The sequence below is a fragment of the Sinohyriopsis cumingii genome, chromosome 16 (genome assembly GCF_028554795.1).
Source record: "Sinohyriopsis cumingii isolate HCF-2022 chromosome 16, ASM2855479v2, whole genome shotgun sequence".
In the NCBI taxonomy this organism is placed as follows: domain Eukaryota; kingdom Metazoa; phylum Mollusca; class Bivalvia; order Unionida; family Unionidae; genus Sinohyriopsis; species Sinohyriopsis cumingii.
The window spans coordinates 43,393,090-43,417,684 of record NC_142976.1 but is presented as its reverse complement, the minus strand read 5'-3'; the positions used below and the strand labels follow the sequence as shown (position 1 = coordinate 43,417,684).

The following is a 24,595-nucleotide window of genomic DNA, read 5'->3' as shown; positions in this document are numbered from 1 at the left end:
GTATCAGATATGGGTTTACTGAGGACCTAGATCTACCAGTACCTTCTACAGTAGTAGACAGGGGTTACGGAGGACTCAGATATACTGGTACATTATACAGCATCAAATATGGGTTTACTGAGGACCCATATCTACTATTATATTGTACAGTAGCAGATGTGGGTTTACTGTGGACCCAGATCTGCCAGTACAATGTATAGTAGTAAATATGGGTTTACTATTTTGCATTTGGGAGTATTCTGCACAAAGGTTGAATACAATATAACAAAGTTTCTTCATATCCTTGAAGTTTTGTAATACTCAGAATTATCTATCTATATTTTTCCAGCTATTCAAAAAGTAAAACGGTCCAACAGCTGGTCAGATTTCTCAATGGATGACTACAGGTTTGCAGAAGATGGTGACCCAAAAGAAAAAGCTATTCAGAATGAAAAACAACAGCATGAAAACAATTGCAGGCATGGTCAATTTATGCTTTATTTATTTTATTTTGATACTTTAAAATTTTACTGTGATACTTCATATATGCATTCATCTTGAAAAGTACAACTCATCCTTGTAAAGAGTTGGTCACAATGACCCCTTTTCATACTTAAGTGACGGTATAGAGTTTTGGGACCATGGACTGTTCAGGTACTCTACAAGATTCCTGTATTTTCAGTCATGTGTTTTGTATAAATTGAACTTTAAGGAGCAATGAAAATGCCAGATCTGAAATAGGGTACAATTGTTCTTATGGAAAAGAAGTGGGTCACTGTATATAATGTCATCTGAAATATATAGACAGAAACTCACTCAGAGCTCAGCATCTTCACTCCGATTTAATGAAATTTATTACTGGGGTAGACATGTTACATGTATTAATTATATATATAATTTTACATGGTTGGTATTGTGTTCAAGACAGATGTTCAGTCTTTATCAGTTGTTCATTACATATTTAATCTTGTAAGGTTGGCTGCAGTTCTTGCCCCCCTTATTTGCCAAAGCTGCCTTTGCATGAGAAAGTGCAACAAGCCAATGTCAAATACTCTCACTGAATTTCCAACCCATGGCCAGTTTGGGATATTGTTTACAATAACCATAAAACATCTTACCTTCTAAGTCAATAAATTCATGCCAAGGATAGCAATCAACCTAATGCAGTTGAAAATTTGTCTTTTCATTATGTCCTATTTGACACTTTGCTGCCACAGATTCTGACTTATTTCTCTTGGGAGAAATAGTTACCTAATACTCATTTGCAATCTTAAATTTTATCTCTACTTTCACATGAATTTTCCTTCTCTGAATCCTCCCTATTACCATCCTTGCAAAAATAATTTAGCAAACTCATTTTATCAATAGAACAAATATTATCTTGCCTGACAACTACTTTTAAAGTGAATATAACATGTTTTGTCATTTATATATGAACAGAGATGTCTCATTAGCGTTTTTGTTTTCATTATTTAAATATTTGCACATGGAAGTTAATCCTCTGTATAATCAAATAAAAATTAGAGAATCATTGCTGTCATTTAGTCAGTTCATAAAGAATATCTTGTTGTGCAAAATCCTTTTATTAATTTAATTAATCTTGCAGGATTCAAATCAGAGTGAGCCATTGGTGAGGATCTTGTTTGAGTAAATACAGCAAAGTCACTTAAAATACGGCTAAATAACCATATCCTCTTCGTTTTGTGCGACATTTTTTATTTGTTAGTAATTTGGTCACAGGAGGAAAATGTAGACATGTGAAAGGGGTGTAAACAAGTGTTCAGTATGCCCCAAGGGTATGACTGGCCAGATAAAGGTAGGTAAAGTGATTAAAAAAATGAAAATACAGGCGTGCATGGCCCTTTTTAAAATATGAAAGGAGCACTTGTCCCAGACTAGCGACTTGGAAGATTTTACTTGCCTGACGTCGAAAAGGAGTAGTCAGGGGCATTGGGTTATGAGATTTGACCAGCCCTGCAGTCTTTTCTCTCTGGATTTCAGCATGTCACATACTGGAAAGATGTAGGAAGCATGTTAAAACTAAAAAAAATACTTTGAATCAGTGAGCTTTTATGCTGAAAATAAAACTGGTGAATAAAAAATGCACAGTATTCCAAATTTTATGCTCAGATTCAGACTTTTTAGACCACTTGATGGTTTAGTGGTTGGTTGCAGGTTCAAACCTGGCCAAGTCATAACAAAGACTTATAAAAATGGTACTAACAGCTGCCTCGCTAGGTGCTCAGCATTAAGAGGTTAGGTTAGTGTTAGGACTGGTCGTCCTAGTGTCAAAATAATATGACTGGGTGGGACATCATGCTATGTGTCTGCGGCATGATGCCCCAATGCTAGACATCACTATAAACTGCCACACTGCAGACATCATAGCGATATGACTGAAAAATTGTCAAAGGTATGTTAAAAATCCAGATCAAACACTCAGACTTTTTAAAGTTGATATTCCTCATTCACAGTTGTAAGGGTGGGCACTTCAGTCTTCATTTAATCAGGATTTTCTGCTATATCTCTTGAGAATGCTACTGCATTCTGTTCAAGCATCTGAATGAGTAAGAGTGAGGCCATTACATGTGACTCCCTTGAGTTGGCTGTTGCAATGAACTGTTGACAAATACAATAAATCAGTTGGGTTTATGATCACACTAAATAAAATATAAGATAGTCAGAACAGAGATGAAGGAATACATATGAAGATGATTTTTGTCATCAGTCAATTTGTGCAAACTGTTTTTTGTATAGAATTTTGGGTGTCAGATAATTTGAGGACCATTGACACTAGAAATAACTACATGATCACTTTTAAAGTTTCTTCAGATCTGTTAATGGTAGAGCAGCTGTCATTGTTGATTAATTATTAATTGTTGGTTAATTCAACCTTGAACAATTCTTAAATCTGAGGGGTTGTCTTGAAAATTTCTTTAATTGTAAAACCTTTTGTTTCATCTTTGAAAAGATTAATTTTGTTAAAAAAATTCCTTGCTTTTTCCCCCCAACTTCAAATTTCTCATAGAAAATACAGAACATTAATATATATATATATATATATATATATATATATATATATATATATATATATATATATATATATATATATATATATATATATAATTTTTAAATTAAAAACTATTGGGTGTTTTTTTGGCACATTTTCATAAAATAATAAATAAAATGGAAAAAAAACAGGTGATTCATGACACTGGTACTTACCAGATGGAGCAGTATTCATGATTCATGACACTGGTACTTACTAGATAGAGCAGTATCCATGATTCATGACACAGGTACTTATCAGATGGAGCAGTATCTGTTTGTTGTATTGGTTTACTTATTATTTATATGTTTTTCTATATTTGTTCCTAATTATGCAGTTAAAAGAAATTAATTGCTGTATATAAAAATCCTTCTTTAAAATTTTTGGAAATTCTTGAAAACTCTATGAAAAATCCATTAGACAAAGATTCTTCTGGACTATATGAACCATGGGTATGCCATACTCTAGCAGATGGCTAAAATTACAGATTGGAATTTAGAAAATGATTGATAGAATGAGGTCTGTCAAGGTAAATGGGTTATCTTTAAATGAATTCTCAAATACTGCTCCAAAGAATGTAACCAAATTTGAGAGAAGCAACATGGCTTAAAGCCTTTAAAGTTTGTGTAGATGGTGTTAATATACCATCAGACATGGCTACCATTGCAAAAAACTAACAAAATCTTTAAACAAATTCTTCTAAAAAAATATCTTGATGTAATTTTATCGACTTTCATTCATAGTAAGCATCCTTTAATAAAACTCTTTCAGGCTTATACAAAAGGCATATCCCCCACAACATATGACCACAATTACTAAAAGTTGTTGTTGTAGGGTTTAACGCCATTTTTCAGCACATGATAGGCTACACATGGTGGCCAGTATTAATGGTGGAGGAAGAACCTACGAAAACCCCCAGAAAGAACCACCAACCCACAAGAAGCTACTGGCAAGCTTTCTCATATACCCACGTTGGCTGAATCCGAGACTCGAACCCATGCAGACAGAGGTGAGATGGCAATGATCCGTAACGGAGAGCGCTTTAGACCACTCTGCCACTCGGGGCCCCCAATTACTAAAAGTAAAAATCATAAACTTAAAATGGCTTCTCAGAAATCCCTTAACAAGGTTTAACAAATATTGAGTAAAATGTCATTTTATGAAGGCCTTTATAGTTAGAAATGATCACCTTTTAAAAAAAAATACCTTTCATTGTTTTATACAAATGATGCTTACATAGTGTACACCTTTCCCTTGACATCTTGCTCACAACTGGGTCCAAAAGCATAGACTGTACTATAACTGATGGTGCATATTACTGAGGGACCTTCCCACAAAAAATGAGAAGTGATACCATCCAAGCCGGATTTTGAGAAAACTACAAACTCTGAAACTTGCTTCTCCACAGTGAACTGTATCTGTCGGAGAAAGCTTTTTATTTCGTACTCATTTTGCTTGGTTACATTGCCATGTTTAATTTCATTTGTGAACTAGTAGGTCAGTGTAAGGTTGTTTAATTATATTACTTACACAATAATATTTATAACAATGTTTGATTGATCAGATAGGACTTTATGCAGTAGTGTGCACAAATGAATATAATAGTCCAAATCAGACATATCCCCAGCAGGCTCAGTGTTCCAACTAATTCCTTGTTGAGGAAGGGTCAACCCTTCAAACAGAATATTCTGTCCATCCATCTATCTTTCAAGGATTTATTCACTTTGGGGTCATCCAATGATAAAATGTTTTACAACAAGATGGAATTACAAACTGACAACCTTCATCTTTCCTGTCCTGGAATCAGAAACCTTGTCTGTGGATGCAACTTAACTCAGTTGGGAGGGGTTTTTGATTTTCCAAGGAGATATTTTAGCCTCAGTATTACAACTCTGTGGTCTTAAACTAAGTAATAGAAAAGAGCAAAAACAGTTTAACAAAAATTTATTTCTCTAAAATACAAAGTGAAAATTTTAAAAGAACTTACAGTAATATGAATAAAATCCCAAAATATTCCAAAACTTTATATTACCCATCCTAATGAATAAAGTTCTAATTAAATTCCAGTGGTGTTAGAATTTAGATCCAGTTCCGAAGGTGTTGATGTGCCTGTAGTCTTGAATGTACTAATGTTCCAGTACCCTGAAGTGTGATGATGTGCCAACAGTCTTCCAATTAATCACGTTAATAAAATCCAAGATGTCCTTGTTTGAATTCATTATAATTCCAAGCTAATATTTCTGCCCAAGAATATTATTTAAGAGCACTTTGTATTTCCAGTACATACTAATTTGAATAAATAACTTCACCAGAATCAAATACTGAACACAACAATAAGAATGATTCTGCTTAAACCTGTTAAAGCAAGAAATAAATACTTTTTCAAGTAAGCAAGATTATATATAAAAAGTAAGACACAAAAGAAGAGCCAGAATGTAGGTCCAAAGTTCATTTCTAGAAAATTCTAAATTGTCAACAAGATAAAATCTGTTACTAAAATTGAAATAACATGGTAAACATAATGTCCTTGACTCAGAATAAGATAATGATCCTAATATTTAACCCTAATATTTTTTAAATAAATAATATTTTAATGTATAACTCCTAGATAATTATTAACTATGTATTATTTGTTTACAAAATAAAAACATCACTGCTTCTCGTCAGGAACAACATGAACTCAATTTTGGATAAGGTCAAGTCCAAATACAGTTATACATAATCGTAGAAAAACTAACAAATATAAATTAAATACCCTTAACTCCAGTTCATTTTCAAGTCGACTGCTTGATGATACCAGACACATTCAGGCATCATGGTAGAGTGGACATTGGTCCTGAAAAGGATTTATCTATATACTAAAAGAAATAAGGCATGGCTGATAACATGGCTCACTTCAGATAATTTGAAGGTTTCTTCATGATATGTTGAAGCTGCTATCATACAAAACATGTTTTCTGATAGCTTTTCACTTCAGCATGCAGGGTGCAAGTTGCATGCTCTTTCAGTGGACCCACACCATCTCCAGTTAAGATCAGATGGTTTTGTGCTTGCACCGAGGTTTTAAAGCAAAGGACATGTTGCCATCAGCAGGCAATGAAAAAGTTATCTCCCCTTTCTCCAGCTATAAGTCTAGAGAGACAGAGATATAAAACCTGGTCCATGCGATCAAAGACTACTTAAAGCAGATTGAGAGGTGCCATGTGGCCTGACAATGCTTCTCTCGTCTGATGTAGCCAGGGAAAGAGGATATAACCACCGAAACCCTTGCTTCATGGCCGAAGTGGGTAATTTGTTTGTCATTTCCCGAGATTTCCAGAGACAGGCATGGCTGATGAACATTTCAGCTGAAGAAATTAGAGCTATCTCTCCAAGCCTCATGTTCAAGTGGAACATTTCAATCCAAGACATATTTCAAACTGTTGGCTTGCAGACATAGCCAGTGTTCTTTTGCTTTCATCTGCATGATATTGCATTATAGAGGTAACGCAGACTGTCACCATGCTAGATGAAATTGGCACAACTTTTCCATGGGTGTAGTACAGTGTCTTTACTGGATTCACCTGGAATATTTTCCTCAGTAAGAAAACTCTTTAGTTTCTCTTCTCGTAACTGGTATGAGTGTAATGGCTTGGATGACAAGGCGTTGTTCTGGTCACATGTTAGGAGTGTGGTTTATCCTTATAGAGAGAATACAGGGTTTTTTTTTTCAATGGAGGTCAGGGGAGGTAATGTGGAGTTTCTTCCTTTTATCTGTATGTTCTATAAAGGCCAAAAATTTCATCTTTTTGTAATTGCTTGATTAAAGAGATAGTAGAAATTCTTTTCCAACATTAATATGATTGGATAAGTGTTGTTCTTGAAGAAACATGGTTTTCTAACCCAGATTTGCTTTTGATTTGAGTATGTATAAAATGGTTCAAAGAAATCTGTTATTTTATTTTGTTTTTATTTAGATTTGATTTTTCAGTCATTATCATTTGGCTTATTTGTGTTTATGACTTAATTGCATGATGTCACTTTTTTTGCATCATGTGCACTCTAACACCCTACACTCTTTTGGACCTCAGAACACTTTTTTTAGTCTAACTAGATCACCCTTTATTGTCCGGAAGGTTGGCAGGTATGCATTTGTTTCCTTCTAAGCCATAGAAATTTGATATGATCTTGGAATGCATCCTAATCCCAAACCATCTAAAACTTGTTCATTTTGCCAACTCAGAATAAAATATGCCAGCTGCTCCAGTGGGCTAGTGGTTGGAGTGTCCACCTCAGATGCAGGAGGTCATAGGTTCAATCCCCAACCAAGTCATACCAAAGACTTACAAAAATGGTACTAACAGCTGCGTTGCTTGGAGCTCAGCATTAAGAGGTTAGTGTTAGGACTGGTTGGCTTGGTATCAGTATAAAGTGACTGGGTGGGACATCATGCTACATGTCTGCGGCATGATGCCCCAGTGCTAGACATCACTATAAACTGCCACACTGCAGACATCCTAGCGATATGACTGAAATGTTGTTAAAGCTATGTTAAAAATCCAAATCACGCACACACACACACATAAAATATGCCCTGTAGTTTTATGTATGTATGTTGCACTATGACAGAAAATAGCTCACACAGTAATGTACTTTACCAACACAATTTAAAATTATATAACATGACTCAGGACAGATCAAGGGGGGAAGGCAGTTTTGAGAAGGGTGGTTCATTTTGCTTGAAATGGACAACTATAGCAGTTTATCACAGAAATTTTACCACTTTATGTCAAATTAGAACCCCCTTGTATGTACGTAGAATATATTATTTAATTAATTTTATAAATTTCTTATGTATACCTACAGAAGATCATTTGTGTATCCATTTTTCATGAACCAGTATGATTTTCAGTATTGTCAATTATATGCCTGCAAAATATTTGATGGAATCGGAAACTACGCACATGGATGTTCCAAAATATTCACAACAGATAAAAGTTAGATTTTAAAAAGATATCCTGATGGTGATATTTATGTTTTTCTCTTCAGGTTATTAGATCCCTCCCGTCAGGCTCAGTATGAGCAGTACCTCAAAACTTATGCCAACATCCTGTACTGCTGGAAACTATTGACAAAATCTGCAGAGGTCCTTAAACATATCAGTACCCCTCCTGAGTCACACAGTGGGATAGGTAAATAAATTTTTTCTTTTATATGCCCACCATAAGGTATTATGTTGTGATGTTGTCCATCCATCTATAAGTTGCATTGTCTCAAACTGGATAGTTACCAAGCCTTTTGGATGGCATGCTTTTGGGATAAGGAATGACCTTTTTGATTTTGGTGTCATGACCTGAATGATCAGTGTCTCTATGACTGAAAGAAGAAAATTGGTTCCCCCACAATAGTTTGAGCTCTCCATCATCTGTAGTTATCAGACTTCACAGAAAGCTTGCACAGGGAGTAAGGCAGAATTCTTTTGATTTGGGGGTCTTAAGGTAAAAGGCCAAGGCCACTGTGATTGAATGAGGAAAAATGGTTTCCCCAGAATAACTCCAGTTGTCCACCATCCACGGTACCAGACTTTGATGGCCCAATATTTGCCATGATAGCAGCAGATTTTTTGGGGGTGCTTTTTGCATTAATTTCACACTTTATACAATGTTGCTGCCCTGAAAAATTTAATAAATAATTCCTGTATTCACTGAATGTCAGCATCCACCATTTCATTCACAGCAAACTTTGAAATAGTAAGTTTTGCCTTCAAACAATAGTTTGGCCTGATGTGTAGAATATAAACTTGTGCCAGACTTAATACAGAATTACATTTACTAAGCACCCATTTACTAAGCACCCCCTACGATAGCCAGTCAGTGTACTGTGTAACTATTCAATGTTTTCATTTTTGTCAGAGAATTCCTTTCATTGGTGACCTTGGTAACCTGGCTTGCTTTCATAAAGCTTTCCTGAACATATACTCAAATAAAAAAATCTTTCCTCTTTAATGTTATATTTTAAGGTCAGTGTCACATAACTAGTTTCAAAATGTAGATTTAAAGCAGTTATATTATCAGAATTTACATATAATCAATAATCAAATTTTGAGCAGAATTTTTTACTCAAAGTTAAGGTGTTTTATGAAGGTGGGTCCGAATTCCAAATAACATGCAGGCAAGACTAAGGTGTGATAACATGCATAAGGAGATGATATTGAGGTGTGACAATGTACCCTGGCATTCCTATCACTTGTGGTTCTGATAATGGTCCTTGTCTGCACTATTACTTGCCATTTGCTTAATGGTAACAGTCTGGTTCTAGTTTTTCTGCCTGTTAATCACACTATGTTCTTATAACAAGAAGACTGCTGACTGACAGTAATAGCTTGGCTTACAGAATAAAGTTCAGTAAACATTCAGTTGATTCTTGAATTTATATTGCCAGTCAGCTAATTAAAATAAAACCTATATGATCTTAATTAATTGTAGTGACTGGTAAATGAAAACAAAACACCTTTTAAATGTAATTTATGCTGTACTGGTTATAGACCACAAGAGATTATGGGTGACCTTTTGTCTGTCATCCACCATCCATCCATTCATCTATTAACACAAGTTTGCTAGTACTACTCCTCCTTAACTACTTCTGAGGATTGCGATGAAACTTGACCAATACATCGATTCCCTTTTCTAGCTGGTCCCAGATGAAATTGGTTTTGCTGAAACATCCATTATGACCCTTACAGCAGCCATTTTAAAAATCTTATCGCTACTCCTCCTGGGCATTGACATTGGGTTTTCACCTTAAGACTTATTAAAATGTCTAGCTGGCCCAAGATGAAAATGGTACTGATACAAAGACCAATATGACCACCATCATGGTCATTTTGAATCTCTTTGTTATTGTTACTCCTCCTGAACAGATAGCCAGAGCGACATGGGGTTTTCACTAGAGTTGAAATGATACAACATTATCAGTACTTTTTCCACATCACTACCCATATCAATGAAGAATCAATACAGCATGATACTTACCCTAAACAAGTTACTTTATTCTTCGTCAGTCATGAATAATTATTGGTGTTGTCAGCAGTTTCTTTTTTTGCTAGCAGAAATGATGTCTATGGCTGCTTTCTCCACAAGACTTCTTATAATGTCAGGTTGAAATGGTGCCAGTCTGATATCCAGTATGGGAATCATGGCATTCATATTAAAAATCCTCCAATACAGGAAGTCCTATCAGCATGAGTCCCCCTCACCAGAAGAGTATTGAATGTATTGAATAAGACAACAGACAAGTACAGTGAAATGACACTGAAACACTGATAAAATATTATAAATTTATTAGTACAGTGAAATGACACTGAAACACTGATAAAATATTATAAATTTATTAAGTACAACAGTACAATATAGTGAATTTTTTTTCACTAAAACTGATATAATGTAATGAATTTCTTCAATAAAACAGCAGAAATGCAATGAAATGGCACTTAAACACTGATAAAATGTAATAAGTTATTCAGTACAGTAGTAGTTTGATACAGTGAACATGACACTGAAACTGTGATAAAATGGTGATGAATTGACATTGAAACACTAATAAATTGTAATACATTACAGGGCAGCTGATATGGCACGAAAACACTGATAAAATGTAATACATTACAGGGCAGCTGATATGGCACGAAAACACTGATAAAATTTATATTTATTCAGTACAGCAGCAGTGCTGTGTGATAAAATACCGCTGATAAAATGTCATAAATTTTAAAGTAGCACTGAAATGGCACTTGAAACACTGAACACTCATACCTGTTAGCTCGCATGCCAGGAGTAAAAACCTCACCATTTTTGGGGTTGTTCCATGGCTACCTCCCAATTTTATATGATCTCCAGACTTTTGCAGACAGCTCCTGATTATTACATTATGTCTGTTGATATTCATTTCTCCTATAAAAGACCCTACACCAATATATATCTTATTCGATCAACAGAAGCCATATTCTATTTAATCACCCGTGAATATTGTTGTAATGAAATAATTATTATCACACTACAAAGGAATTTATTCTCCAGTAAATAGAATGTTAAATTAAAACTTTATTCACATCAATTTATGAATTTTTTATTCCTCTGCAACAATACTAAAATTAGATAATAAACCACAGCAAAACTAAACCACATCAATAACAATGTCAGCAATTAGTTTAAAACCCAAGAATTATCACTGATGCTGTAGCATTTCCATTCCCACCAAAGAAACTTACATGATTTAACATTTGGCATTACACTGTACAAGTGAACACCTGGCATTATTGTACCATAAATACAAACATTAATTCTCATCGTTAAACTAAATTAAAAGAAGGAATGAAGAAACATACCTTGCAGCTTATGTTCCCTCTAAAAACTAATTCAAATAAATATGTTATTTATTAAACAATGTTGAATGCCTTTTGAGTTGAGAATAAGAAAATAAGGTGGGATATAAAATGTGGGAAAAATAATTGCCACATGTATGGTAGCTTCAGACTGTATGTTTAGGCACTGCTAGTTACAACAAAATAGGGCATCATTTATTTGCCAATCAATTGCTGGTGCTTACATAACACACTGTAGAACATGGTTTCTTTGAATTATGTTGGAGGGCCAGTCCTTTTCACAGGATAGTTGCAATGATAAAGATTAACTGTCAATCAGTCAGACTAGCTTTCTTGCTTATTTATTTGAGACTAACTTTAGCTATTGTGCAGTTTGACCATAGCTGACCAAAATATGCAAAAAAGGCAGAGACAGGGGAGAAAAGTAGGCATGTCAAAGGGAGAAATGGCGCATCCGTGGAGAATTTCATGTGTATTCGATGTGGAAAATCAACAATATTTAGTGAAAATCAGGCTTTAAAAATGCCGCAAAAAACTCCAGATTTTAGGTCCCAATCTGCCTATTTTTTTATTCAATCTCCTTACTTGGCTTTTGTAAAGGCGACAGGTATGAATATTGATAAAATGTAATGAATTTTTAATCGGTACAACAGTAATACAGTGTGGTGAATTGGCACTAAAACACTGAAAATTTAATTTATTTTATTTCTGAAAATTTAATTAATGTGATTCAGTACATCATTATAGCCTTGTTCAAAACAGTCTTCTCTAATCTGATATAAAAATTATCTGTTTATGTGTGTGGTGAAAAAAATTACCTATGACATGAACTAGTGTCAAACATAAGCTGTATAATGCATACCCCTTTGAAAGAGTAATTTAAATGTTTGATTGTGTTTTTGCTTTCATCCCCCCCCCCAGATTTGTGGCTTTATCATGTACATGTTCATGTAAATATTGACAGAAGTTTTGAGATGGGGTTGGGGAGAGTGAAGTAAGTAAAAGGAGGGCTGGATAGATTGGTAGAGAAGATTGACTTTTGCAGATTCGTAACCCATCAGCTTTTTTTCTTACAGAATTCGGAGTGGTGTGCCAATACTGTGGAAGAAATGCCATAGGTGCCAGATGTGACAATGAAAACTGTTTAATGTTGGCCTTTCAGTGTGCAATATGCCATACTGGGGTCAGAGGTACAGTCCAAAAATTTATAATTATGTTTCAGTGTGTGATATGTCATACTGGGGTCAGAGGAACAGTCCTAAAATTTGCAATTATGTTTCAGTGTTTTCATCTTGTAATAATAGTGAGACACTTTCTGGACTTTCATGGCATGGCTAAGGTATAAACATTTACAGTGTTTATTAAGTTTTTATGTTAAAGCTTACTGAAAGGCAGGGTGAATCAAAACTTTTTGGTGTTCTGTGAACCCATATTTCCGTCCATTATTGCTACTCATCCAATCTGTTTAAGTTGCATTGCCGTATTTCATGTTATTTTTTGTACCCTTTAATTTTTCATACACCATCAAACCATAAAATAATAATTAATTAATTCTATCATATTTTTTTGTACACAAAATTTAATATTGTTTCCGTCATCCTATTATTTTTCATACATAAAACGATATACTGCAAAGATTTACTTTTGCCAAAGTGATAAAAAAAAAAGTACGGCCCTTTAAATTTTACAGCCAAGAATAAGACATAAAATCATTGTTTTCGTTGCATTTTTATTTATCTGTTATTTATATTTCATTTTGTTAAAACTGAAGACAGATTCCCATTTCAAACGGATTCAAAAATATACCAAAGTTTAATCGTGCATTTGAAGCTGAAAATATGTTATAAGATTCTGTTCAAAATGCTTAGTAAATATCAGCTTTAGTTTCAGACTGCTTACTATACTAACTCTGCTAGCCATGACTGATTGCCCCCCACCCCCTACAAAAACATCCTGCGGGTGCCCATGTTTATAAGCTCTCTTATTGTCATTACAATATATACTGGTATTTATTAACAAATGGACAAAGGACTTCACAGACCATACCTTTAAATATTATCATTAATTAGTTCTGCTTGTTAAGTCTGTCACCTTCACAAAACACCACGTGCATTTTAAAATTAGTTCGGAAGACATTAGGTGTTTTCTTATCCAACAAATATTACATCTCAGTACACACTAAAGTGAAGACCAAAGACCATTGGTCAACTAGTCTTATTGTTTCATTATAGTCATACAAACATAAAATATGAAAACCTAGTCATTTTCTATCGTAAATATGAAAGTCACGGACTCCGTTAAGTCGATTTGTATATATACATATACTATCTTCTAAGTACTTGTTCTGTTTTGACTTGGATATAATTAACATTTTTTTGCAAATCTATTCTACGATATACCCCACTATTATCTTTATTGGCGAGTTCAAATGACAAGTAATGCATATGATCACTTGTCCTTATAACATCTGCTGTGTGAACAACAGCTTTAATAGCACAGTGACAGTTTTTCATTTCCCTAAAGAGAACCTCATTTCCCTACTGGCTGCCTCGCTGATTTGACCTCTTCTGTCAATTCTTGCACTCGATCTGGTTTCAACTGGAATAACCCGAAGGCTGAGCATGTTTAATTACCGTGTAAATAACACTGCATAGCCATGTGGTTGTTGTGACAATGTACATCGTAATTAAAACGAATGAATTGTTGATTTAGCAGTGTTTATTGATAATGGAATATAGTAGGGTCGTAATACATGAGGATTATCACAATCGTCAGGTAACAATCATTTTTTCTCATTGCAAGTGCTAAAAATAAAAACCACCCTGAATAAATACAGTCTTGTACACTGGAAAAATTTTGTTTCATCTCCTTCTTTCATCTCTTTCTTTCTCACATACACACATACGCGCGTACGTTCATGCTCATTAACTAAAACGTGTGTAATTTTAAGTTGTTGCAATTTGATAATGAGTTTATTAATGTAAAAATACAAGTTGCGCCTAATTTCTTGACAGTGTGGTCTTATATTGTTGTGTACAACTTACCAATAAATAATACCCATAACTAATACATGTTCAAACCATCTTAATCGTTTTGCCAACATTACACAACATAACAGCTACAGATGCTCTAAATTCAGACGAGCTTGCACAATGAGACATAATCCTCTCCCCCCTCTCTGTATCTCTCTTTCGTTCATTAATAACAACAAAAATTTTGGAGTACTTTTTTTATATTGTGTTAAGATTCTTGAGCTGAGAGCAGAATGAGACAGAATATGTACGTTTACTTTGTACGTTTGTACCGTTAGGTTGTCAAGTAGCAATTGTTTCATAGAACCTGTTCAGGTACAATCCCTTTATTTTTTGTACACGGTCAGTACTACTAAATGATAATTATTTATTTTACATTTAATTTTTCAGACACTGAAATTAATAATTATTTTTTCATGTACGAAAAATAACATCAAATACGGTATGTTAAAAAGAAACAAAGGCAGCAATGGCAGTGATCCTATGATAACAATGTACATATCAGTTCAGTTCAAACTGTCAGCAAGTTGCAGTTATCATTCTAGGCATCACAGATTTTTTTTCTGGTATCGATTGTTCACTGAATCCTGAGGGGTTGTTCAAGCCCGAGCCAAAAGGGCAAGGGTTTTAACACAGCTAAGGGAGTTGATAAACTATGCAAATGGGGAATAAAGCATGATGAACATTCACTTTGTCATTTTATTGATGACAAAATACATGTTCAACCACAAATGGATGATGAATCTCAAATACTCCTGGATTAGAGACATAGCTGTCACTTTTCTGACAAAAATGGCAGCAGCGGTTGTGTCAATAGTGAGGTTAAAATTTTCATTTGCTTGTATTTCCTTGTTAGATTCTCATCATTCTTATCATGAACTATTATGAAACTTGGTTAATTGATTCTCTTTCATGCACACTGGCCCATTTCACCTAAGTCCCAGTCATACAGAATTTGCATTAAGGTTTTGGTCAAACTTTTCTCATTCCTAAACCCTTTGATACATTCTCATCATGCTTTTCATTTATCATTATGAAGAAGTTATGGTTTACAGTCTCAGAAAATTTGTGCTAAGGTTTTGGTTAAATTTGTATATGTCATAATATGTTGTCCATCCATCCATCTCTTTTACCAGTTTTGTTTCCAAATAAAACTAGAGTTTGACAGCACCAACAGCTACCAAACTTTGTGAGTAGCTGCACTCCAAGTGCAGCATTCTTCCTTACTCCAAGTAAGGAAGAATGCTATCAGTTTTAGAGTAAAAAGGTCAAAGGCCTAGGTCATAGTGACTAAAAGCAGACAAATGGCTTCCACACTATAACTCCAGTTCTCCAACATCTACAGCTACCAAACTTTGTTGATGACATGCAGTTGGAAAGAACCCTATCAATTTTGGGGTCAAAGGTCATGGTCACTGAATGAAAGAAAAATGCATTCTGTACAATAACATTAGTTCTGTGTCACATACCTAGTTCAAACTTTGTATATGGATTGTAATCGGGATAAGGAAAAAGTCTATATATGTTTGAGGTCAAAAGGTAAACTACAACTGAAAAAAGAATCATTTCTGCACAATAACAATGGTTCGTCATCACAGACCTGGACCAAACCCTGTGGATAGCTTGCACTTGGGGTAATGAAGGTTACTATGACTGAAAGGAGAAAAGTGCTTTCACACAAAAGTTAGTTATTGAAGATGTACCTTCACCAAAGTTTGTGAATGACTTACAAATCAGGAAGAAAGAAGCATAATGATTATGTTGTCAAAACATCAAAGGGCACTGTGACTGAAAGAAGACAATTTTTGGGCATAGTAAGTTTAGTTCTAGATCACATATCTTGTCCAAAGTTTGTGGAGCCAAAAGGTCAAAAAAAGGGTCATTATGGGACAAAGAAAAATTGCCTTTGCAGAATTACTTTTGTTTCTCATCGATATTCCTTGACAAAATTTTGTGGATGTCTTGCACATGAATAAAGAGGGGCCGTGGGTGGCCAGTGGTCTAAAGTGCTCTCCTTTACCATTACCAATCACTGCCATCTCACATCTGTCCATTTGGGTTAAAGTATCTATCTTGGCCAGTGTGGGTAAGTGAGAAGGTTGCCAGTAGCTTCCCACAGATTGGTGATTCTTACTGGCTTTTCATGGGATTTTCCATCACCATTTATACTAGCCACCATATATTGCCTATTTTGAACTGACATCAGGACCTTTCATATTTGTTCAGAGGATATTTATATTCTGGTAAAATATAATCCAGCTCTACGGTCTCATATTGCAAATTTATTTTAAAAATACAATGTACTCTGACAGGAATTTTATTATCTAATTCATGTCACCCAGTAAATTGCCATTTCTCTTGGATTTTGGGTCAGTGTAAGATAGGTGAGTGATCTCAGGTCATCTTGAGTCTCTTACTTTTCAGGAGCCTCTAATTTTTGCCTGCTGTGTAGTCATGGTGGACATGCTGAACACATGCTGGAGTGGTTCCAGCTGGAAGACAAATGTCCCACTGGATGTGGATGCTTCTGTCTTAATGGAGACCCTTTTTGATGCGGCAGATATTGTATAAAGGATCCACAAGAAGAAATGCAGATCTACATTAGACTTGTGCCTACAGAAAGAAAGCAAAAAATTAGTGTCAGAGGAAGGAAGATTATTCCATGTCAAAATTATGTCTCCAGAACTATGTTGAATATCAGATCTTTGCCCATCGGAGGAAACTCTCTGATACTAGAATCTTCCCATTGTAGGAGATATTCTTTTCTTTGATCTTATATATATATATATATATATATATATATATATAGGTTGCTGATACATAAGGATTAGGCCATAAGAAACTAAAGAGGCAGTGCAGATTGTCCTGGATTGTGGTTGGAGGGAATGTGGCTTCTGGCTCTTTATGCTGATAGTAACCTATCGTTTAATGTGTTATCAAGTACTTTTATGTTTTAAAAATAGCAGATATTCAAGTTACAGTTATGTGGTCTTTTTGCATATAATTTAATTATCAAGCAAATAAAGAGAAAAATTCTGATTGGAGGCTCATGATTAGGAATGGGTCAGAGGTGGATCTTAGAGACAAAATGATGATAAAATAGAAACTTGATAATCAGTGCCTCAGAGGGAAACAGCATATCTGGGTTTGTTTATTTGGTTGGAATATTTGTATGTTTATACTGTTGTTTGAGTCACATGAGGACAAAAGTTTTCAGGTGGAATAATTGGACAGTTATGCATATTCTTAGTGACTGGATCACACTGGTCAGATTGTACAGTACATGCAAGGTTCTCCACAGAAACTTTGATTGATTCCTCAGAAGCAACCATTCATTTTGAAAATATAAATTCTTAATAAAATAAAGGTATGATATAATGATATCACACACTATTAGCAAATAAAGTCAACAAAATTAATATAATTAGAAAGAAAAGAATAATTTAACTCAATTAGAAAGTCATTCTCTTTGAGCTCTTTTCTTTAATTGCAATCAGAATCTTTTATTTCTCCAATCTTTTATTTTTATTTCATGTTTATAGCAGGCTCTTTAGGTAATAAGAATAAACAGCAGTGTAGCTAGGGTACTTATGATGTGTATGCAGGGCTTGTTAAATAGATGTGAGAATGCCATAGAAGAGCAGGCTTCCCATCTAAATTTGGCAACAATTCAATACAACCACTATTTGAACTTAGATCTTTGAAAAATAAGGTCTTAAAGGTCAAGCTGTTAGACCACTTCAGCAAGGATCCATACACTAACAAATTAGCACAGATTGTACACTGCAGGAAGATGAACAATTTTGATTTTTTAAAAATGGAGAAATCAAGCTTCTGAGACACAAGAGAGAAGAAGAAAAAAACAGCCCTAGGTTCACATTGATAGATCTGCATGGCCACAAGTATCAAGTATATAATTGCCACTGTCTTTCAAATGTGGGATGGAGAGCCATCTCAAGGCAGCTTTACGAAATACTTGTAACATAATCAACATCATATGGAAGGAAAAGATACAAAAGCGAATACAGAAGTTAACAAAGACAATTTGTATTGGGATATCAGTTTATTAGTATGTGAGAGTGGTAGATGAAAGAGACAGAAAGAAAAAAAATAGCTTTAGAAACGGAGCTGGATATCCTATTTTTCCTGTTCATACTCTACATGTACTCTGTGTTACAGCTCTTCTTCATTATGATGTTCTAGTTGGAGTCCATGACTGTTGACTGCATTATATACAGAACTGCATTATATTGAGAACTGCAATCTATACAGGACCGCGATATATTGAGAATAGCATACTATGCCAAACTGTGGTAAAGCAGGCACAAAAGTCTTATGAAAAGGAAATGAACATTTTAAGACTAAGTTTAACCATGATTTCTTTCAACGAATATTGTTAAACATTTGTAAAGATTTTAGTCCTTGGATCCAAAGTAGTATTGTAATTGCATTATAACAAGACATATTTTAATGGGGGAGAGCTGTATTATTTATTATATCATCATGTTTACAAATATTTATTAATTAATTGAATGACAAAACATTTTTTAAGCTAGCCAATTTGCACCTGTTATATGTATTGTTTTTTTTAGTTTTGTAGGTTTTTTTTGTAATCTTCTGAAAAATCTGTATATTAAGATATTCATCTGTGAATTTACAAATATATGTCTGTTTGTCTGACATGCTGTCTAACCTGTCCTAACAGTTACCTTAACATAATGGTCACCTGGTCACAGTATCTCATGCTTTCTGTGATCAGTAAACTGGTGTTTCCTAATAAAACTGGCTTCTACCTGCCTTAAGCATTCACTGTGATGTGTTTATAGTGACTGCTTAGTTTGTACAAACTAAACATTTACTTCATGAGGAAGGCACTTTTTAGATCAAGGAATATCATGTGAATCAATGTGCAGACATGTCTTATCTCATTTGTACTCACTGTACTCCAGTCACATTGTCAGTGTAATTCATAGGTGTCAATATGTCAGATTCAAAAGTGAGGCAATTTTTGTCATTGGAATAGAGGATCAAAGCACCTGTTGTCATGTTATCACAGCAAAATTGGAAGCCACCTTTTGCGCTTCAGTATCTTCATATATTTGCCTGTGAATTAAAGCTATCTCTGATGAAAAAGTTCATCTTTGAGAAGTGGTGTGAGTTACATTTCTTTTCGTTAGGTCAAGGGTCATTCAGTATTTAAAATATCTCTTTAAAGGTGGCTGCAGTTTCAGTTCATGGCAAGCTGATTAATCCAGATATTGTTTTTGAAGTATGAGCAGCTGTTTCTAAGCCTAATTTATACAAGCTGGCTGTCCAAAGAGTCAGTCCTCTGTAAACAAACAATGATCAGTGATGATTTATAGGATGGGTTAGAGTGAGCTGGATACAGTAATTTTGTGTAAACATAAATGTAATACATTAATTTTGTGTAAGCATAAATGCAATACAGTAATTTTGTGTAAACATAAATTTAGGAGAGAACGGCTTTATGAATCTTTCATGATTTTGTTGATAGTACACAGAAAATTATAATAATCATAATAATTTTCAGTTTATTGGAATTTGTTCAAAAAATCCAGTTTTGAATGGTGAACTGTACACAAATTCCAGTTTTGTTTTGCCTTTTCCAATGGATGGCTGCTATTACTGACAGGTTTGACTCTCCCTTTCTTTATATATATCATGGTCATCTTTGTTAACAAGACAGTTTCATGTAAGAGATTGCAGTGTAAAATATGATGGTACTTGTTCTCTATCCATGTCTTTATATTTTTCCACAAATTTGTATATCCCAATCAAAAATAGCTGAATCAGCATTTTAATTTGATTCCTAGAAATGTATGCTTCTTTTAATTTTTAAGTCCAATGATCAATTATACAAAGTTCTATTAAAAAGTATATATCCATATTGAAACATAGTTTTGTACACTTGATTCCTAGAAAAGGAAGGGAATACATTTTATCCCAGTCATTTTCATCTAAGTTAAGTAAATTTCTCCATTTCTTTTTTGCAGTACCATCTTTACCTGCTTATAAGTCAAGTTCTACTACAAGCAGCATAGAGCCAGATTTGCCATTGTACTATGCACTGGTAGGTCAGGGTCTGTGTTGCTTATTCTACTGATAACTCTTAATAAATTGCATTGACCCTGATCTGCCAACAGAAGATCTAGATCCTGGGCAGTTTGCAGTTGGACTTATAAGGGAGTACAGAAGGACAGATTAATTATTGTCTATTAAGACTTTGTACATGCGCTTACAGCTCTTTACACATTTTACTAGTAATAATGTTTGGTACTTTGTTAAAGAACAGTTGCTTTCTTTTCCGCATATTAGGAGAGTACTAGTCACTTTCATTGAAATGTTTCAATTGCCTTGATGACACCTTACAGTCTTGAAAATTACAATATTATGGAGCTATTGAAATTGTTATAAACATTTAAAATCTCCATTGCTATTCAGTAAAACATTAATATATTTATATCCATTGCTCAACAAAATTTCATTAAATTTGATGATAACCTTCCTGGCATAATGGTTTTTCAGATTTGGTCAAATGATGATGATCCACCTTCAAAATATGGCTGCCATTATCAAAAATAGAAGAGTCTTCAAACAAATTTTGCTAAAAAATGTTCAACAGAATTTTACCAAATTTGAGGGGAAGCATCCTGGCATGAAAGTCTTTCACATTTGTTAATATGCTGCCAATCCACCATCAAAATGTAGTCACCGTTGCTAAAAACAGAAACAGATTTAAACATCCTTTTGTTCAGAACTGATCTGCAGAATTTGACCAGATTTGACAGATAGCATCCTGGCATGAAGGTCTTTGAGATTGTTCAGATCATGCTGTAAAATATGGCCACAGTTGCTAGAAACAGAAAACCCTTGAAATGACTTATTACAATTTGCTAAATTTCAGAAAACACGAAGATCTTTCAGATTTGTTGAGGTGATGCCAGTGAACTATCAAGCATGGCCAACTTCTGAACAACTGCTCAGTAGAATTTGACTAAATTTGACAAAAAGCATCACATGAGAATGAGAAATATCCGGGGAACAATGATAGTTGTGTACCCTGCTTTTCCTCTGTATGTCAACAAAGCAATCCTATATATATATATATATATATATATATATATATATATATATATATATATATATAGTCTAAGAAATAAGACAAATCATATCAACATTAGAAACTATGCTTTCCAAGTTTATCCTTCCGCTGTACAGTTTCAGTAAGTGTGCAAATTTGCATTCACAACCCGACATATATGTCAGTAGTCTAGGTCAGTAATGTCTGCCCCACTTGAACCTCTTGTTCATTATTGACTGAAACTCAGCACAGATTTGGAATATATATAGAGACAAAGAATCACACCGTCTTCAACCATTGCAGATGGGAAACCATGTTGAAGGATAGTCATTAACACAGTAAAATAAAACATAATGTTATAAAATGTAGAAATCATTTACAAAAAGAATTTCCAAATTAAAAAATATTGAATACTTGTTCGGCATATCTTTGTCACAAAGTTGATCATTTTAAATTAGTTAATTTGTCATCTTGCAGCAAATTTTTGTACATGATACATTTCTTATATAAATTTGTTGACTGAAGTTCAGATATGTATGAAGTTATGTTTAGTATGGAGTATGGTACTTGTAAGTGTTAACATCAAGATGTATGTGTATTTAAAATATTCAGTTATGTTTAGTACTTGCAAGTCTTAACATTAGAATGTATATGTATTTGAAATATTCTGTGATAATTAGTATGGTACTTGTAAGTCATAACATCAGGACGCATGTGTATTTCAGTTATTCATTCATGTTTTGTATGGTATTTGTAAGCCTTAGCATGAAGGTGTGTGTATATTTCAAATATTCATTATGTATTGTATGGTTAATGCAAGTCTTCACATAATGATGTATACTTCAAACATTTAGTCATGTTTTGTATGGTATTTGTAAGATCAAAATGTGTATTTCAAATATTCAGTCATGTTTAGTATGGTACTTGTAAGTCTTAGCATCAGGATGTATGTGTATTTAAAATATTCAGTCATGTTTTGTATGGTATTTGTAAGATCAAAATGTGTATTTCAAATATTCAGTCATATTTAGTAGGATACTTGTAAGTCTTAGTATCAGGATGTATGTGTATTTCAAATATTCAGTTATGTTTAGTATGGTACTTGTAAGTCTTAGCATCAGGATGTATGTGTATCTAAAATATTCAGTCATGTTTTGTATGGTACTTGTAAGTCTTTTGTTATAAAGTGCTTAGAGCTCCTAAAGGTTAGGTGCTATACAAAGTCCTTATTATTATTATATCTTCTGAGACAGGGCACATTATGTTGAGATTAGCTTTGCATCAAATGCAAAACTAGTCTTGTGTAGTACATTCTTGTAAGTCTTTTCAGCATCAGACTCATAATTCATGTTTTGTGTGTTTAATACCTGACCAGCCCTGGTTGGCTGCCTCAGTTTCTAATTGGGAAAAATACTTAGCTCCAATTTCTTTAACATGATATGGCCAATAATGTTTTAAAAATGCTGTTAAAACCAACTAAATGTATTTCAAATATTGATTTTATTTGTATGAAAGAATGCAAATGTTCTGTATTCTTTGTTTCTATTTAATTACATTTTATGTTAGTTTTCAACCCAATACGTCTTTCAGATTTTCTGACAAAATAAATTGTTTGTGTAAAAGACATGGCATGTTTTATCAGTAGATATTTATGATATGCGAGCGTAGAATAGGTGATAGGAGCCATGTTTAATTTATTTGACGATTAATTTTTATGTCCCTACTCGACTATAGAAGGCTAAATAGTGTTTACCTTATGTCCATCCCTCTTTCCATCCATTCTTCCATAATTTTTTGGTTAATATGACCAGATGTAGACTATTGTAACCGCTTAGTTGTGTAGCATTTACGTCAGTTTCTTTTGCACTTTTGGGTGCAGGTTTATAGAACTTTGTCAGTGCTATTGAAGTGTATCATTCTTCATATCAAGCAATAAGGAGAAGAGGTGGTATTGTGCCAGTCACACACACCGGTCAACTCTCACAGATGGAGGAAAAAACTCCCAGTTTTGGGGGTTGTTCTATGCCTACCTCTCAAATTTTATAATATCTCTCGATTTTTGCAGAATCTCCCGATTATTACATTATGTCTATCAATTTTCATTTCTCCTATATAAAAAATTCTACATATCCTACATAAATAGATATATCTTATGCAATCCACAGAAGCCATGTTCTGTTTTATCACCTGTGAATATTTTTATGATGTAATAATTACTATCACACTACAAAGCAAGCTTTCTTCAGCAAAAGAATGTTAGGTTTAAACGTTATTCACATCAATTTATGATTTTTAAAACCTAGAACAATACTAAAATCAGAAAATAAACCACAAGAAAAACATAAACCACAACAATAAAATTGTCACCAAATAATTTCAATTTGAAGAAATAATTACTGTGAATGCTGTAGCATCTCCATTCCCATCAATGAAACATCAGTGAACACCTGACATTGCTGTACTGTATAAACAAACGTTAATTACCAGCAATAAATTAAAAGAAAGAATCAAGAAACATACCATGCAGCTTATGTGCCCGCAAAAGTATTAATTCAGGGCTGTTCCAGTAAAACATATATCCCCCCCGGGGACAGCACTTCAAAAAAACTTCTGTAGGAGGATGTGTTTCGAACTATTTTGATTATGACAGTGGAAGGTTGGTTAGGAAAATCACTTCTATTGTGGGTTGTTCTAACAAAATGAGAAATCACTGGTGGGGTTGTCAGAAAGAAGATAATAAAAAAAAAAAAAACGAATATATATTTAAAATCACATCTGCCTTCTCCCAGCGGTCTAACTTGAATAAAACATTGGGTCAGAAAATGATGCCAGTACAAGCGAGTGCCCGTAATTTGTACAAATTTGCGTACTTTTAAAGCAGTGATACGCGTTCGGCAAATTATGTCAACGCCACGGATATAAAAAAAAATGTGCTTTGCGCAGTATGCAATTTTTATTGAACTTTCAAATTTAACTTTAAAAGTGCATTTCGCAACGTAATTCGCGCTGCCGCAGCTGTCTCACATCGCTTGATGTGACATCCAGATATTTGGATACTTCGGTTCGACATGAAT

The 24,595-nt window shown here is 34.1% G+C and overlaps 1 protein-coding gene across 11 annotated transcripts in view; it reads left to right on the top strand.

Moving 5' to 3' along the window:
• LOC149780323 (GATOR2 complex protein WDR59-like) overlaps positions 1-23,147 on the top strand; it is a 180,227-nt gene extending 157,080 nt beyond the window's left edge. For 10 of the 11 annotated variants that reach the window (XM_089937186.1, XM_089937183.1, XM_089937181.1 and 7 more), the window contains 4 exons: positions 329-458; positions 8,057-8,199; positions 12,464-12,577; positions 16,844-23,147. In XM_089937186.1, the coding sequence (XP_089793312.1) occupies positions 329-458; positions 8,057-8,199; positions 12,464-12,577; positions 16,844-16,971 (515 nt within the window). In that variant the 3' untranslated portion in view covers positions 16,972-23,147. Of the gene's footprint in view, positions 1-328; positions 459-8,056; positions 8,200-12,463; positions 12,578-16,843 lie in introns of those variants that run through there. The other variant, XM_089937190.1, reaches the window with a different exon arrangement.
• The last annotated feature ends 1,448 nt before the right edge of the window (positions 23,148-24,595 follow it).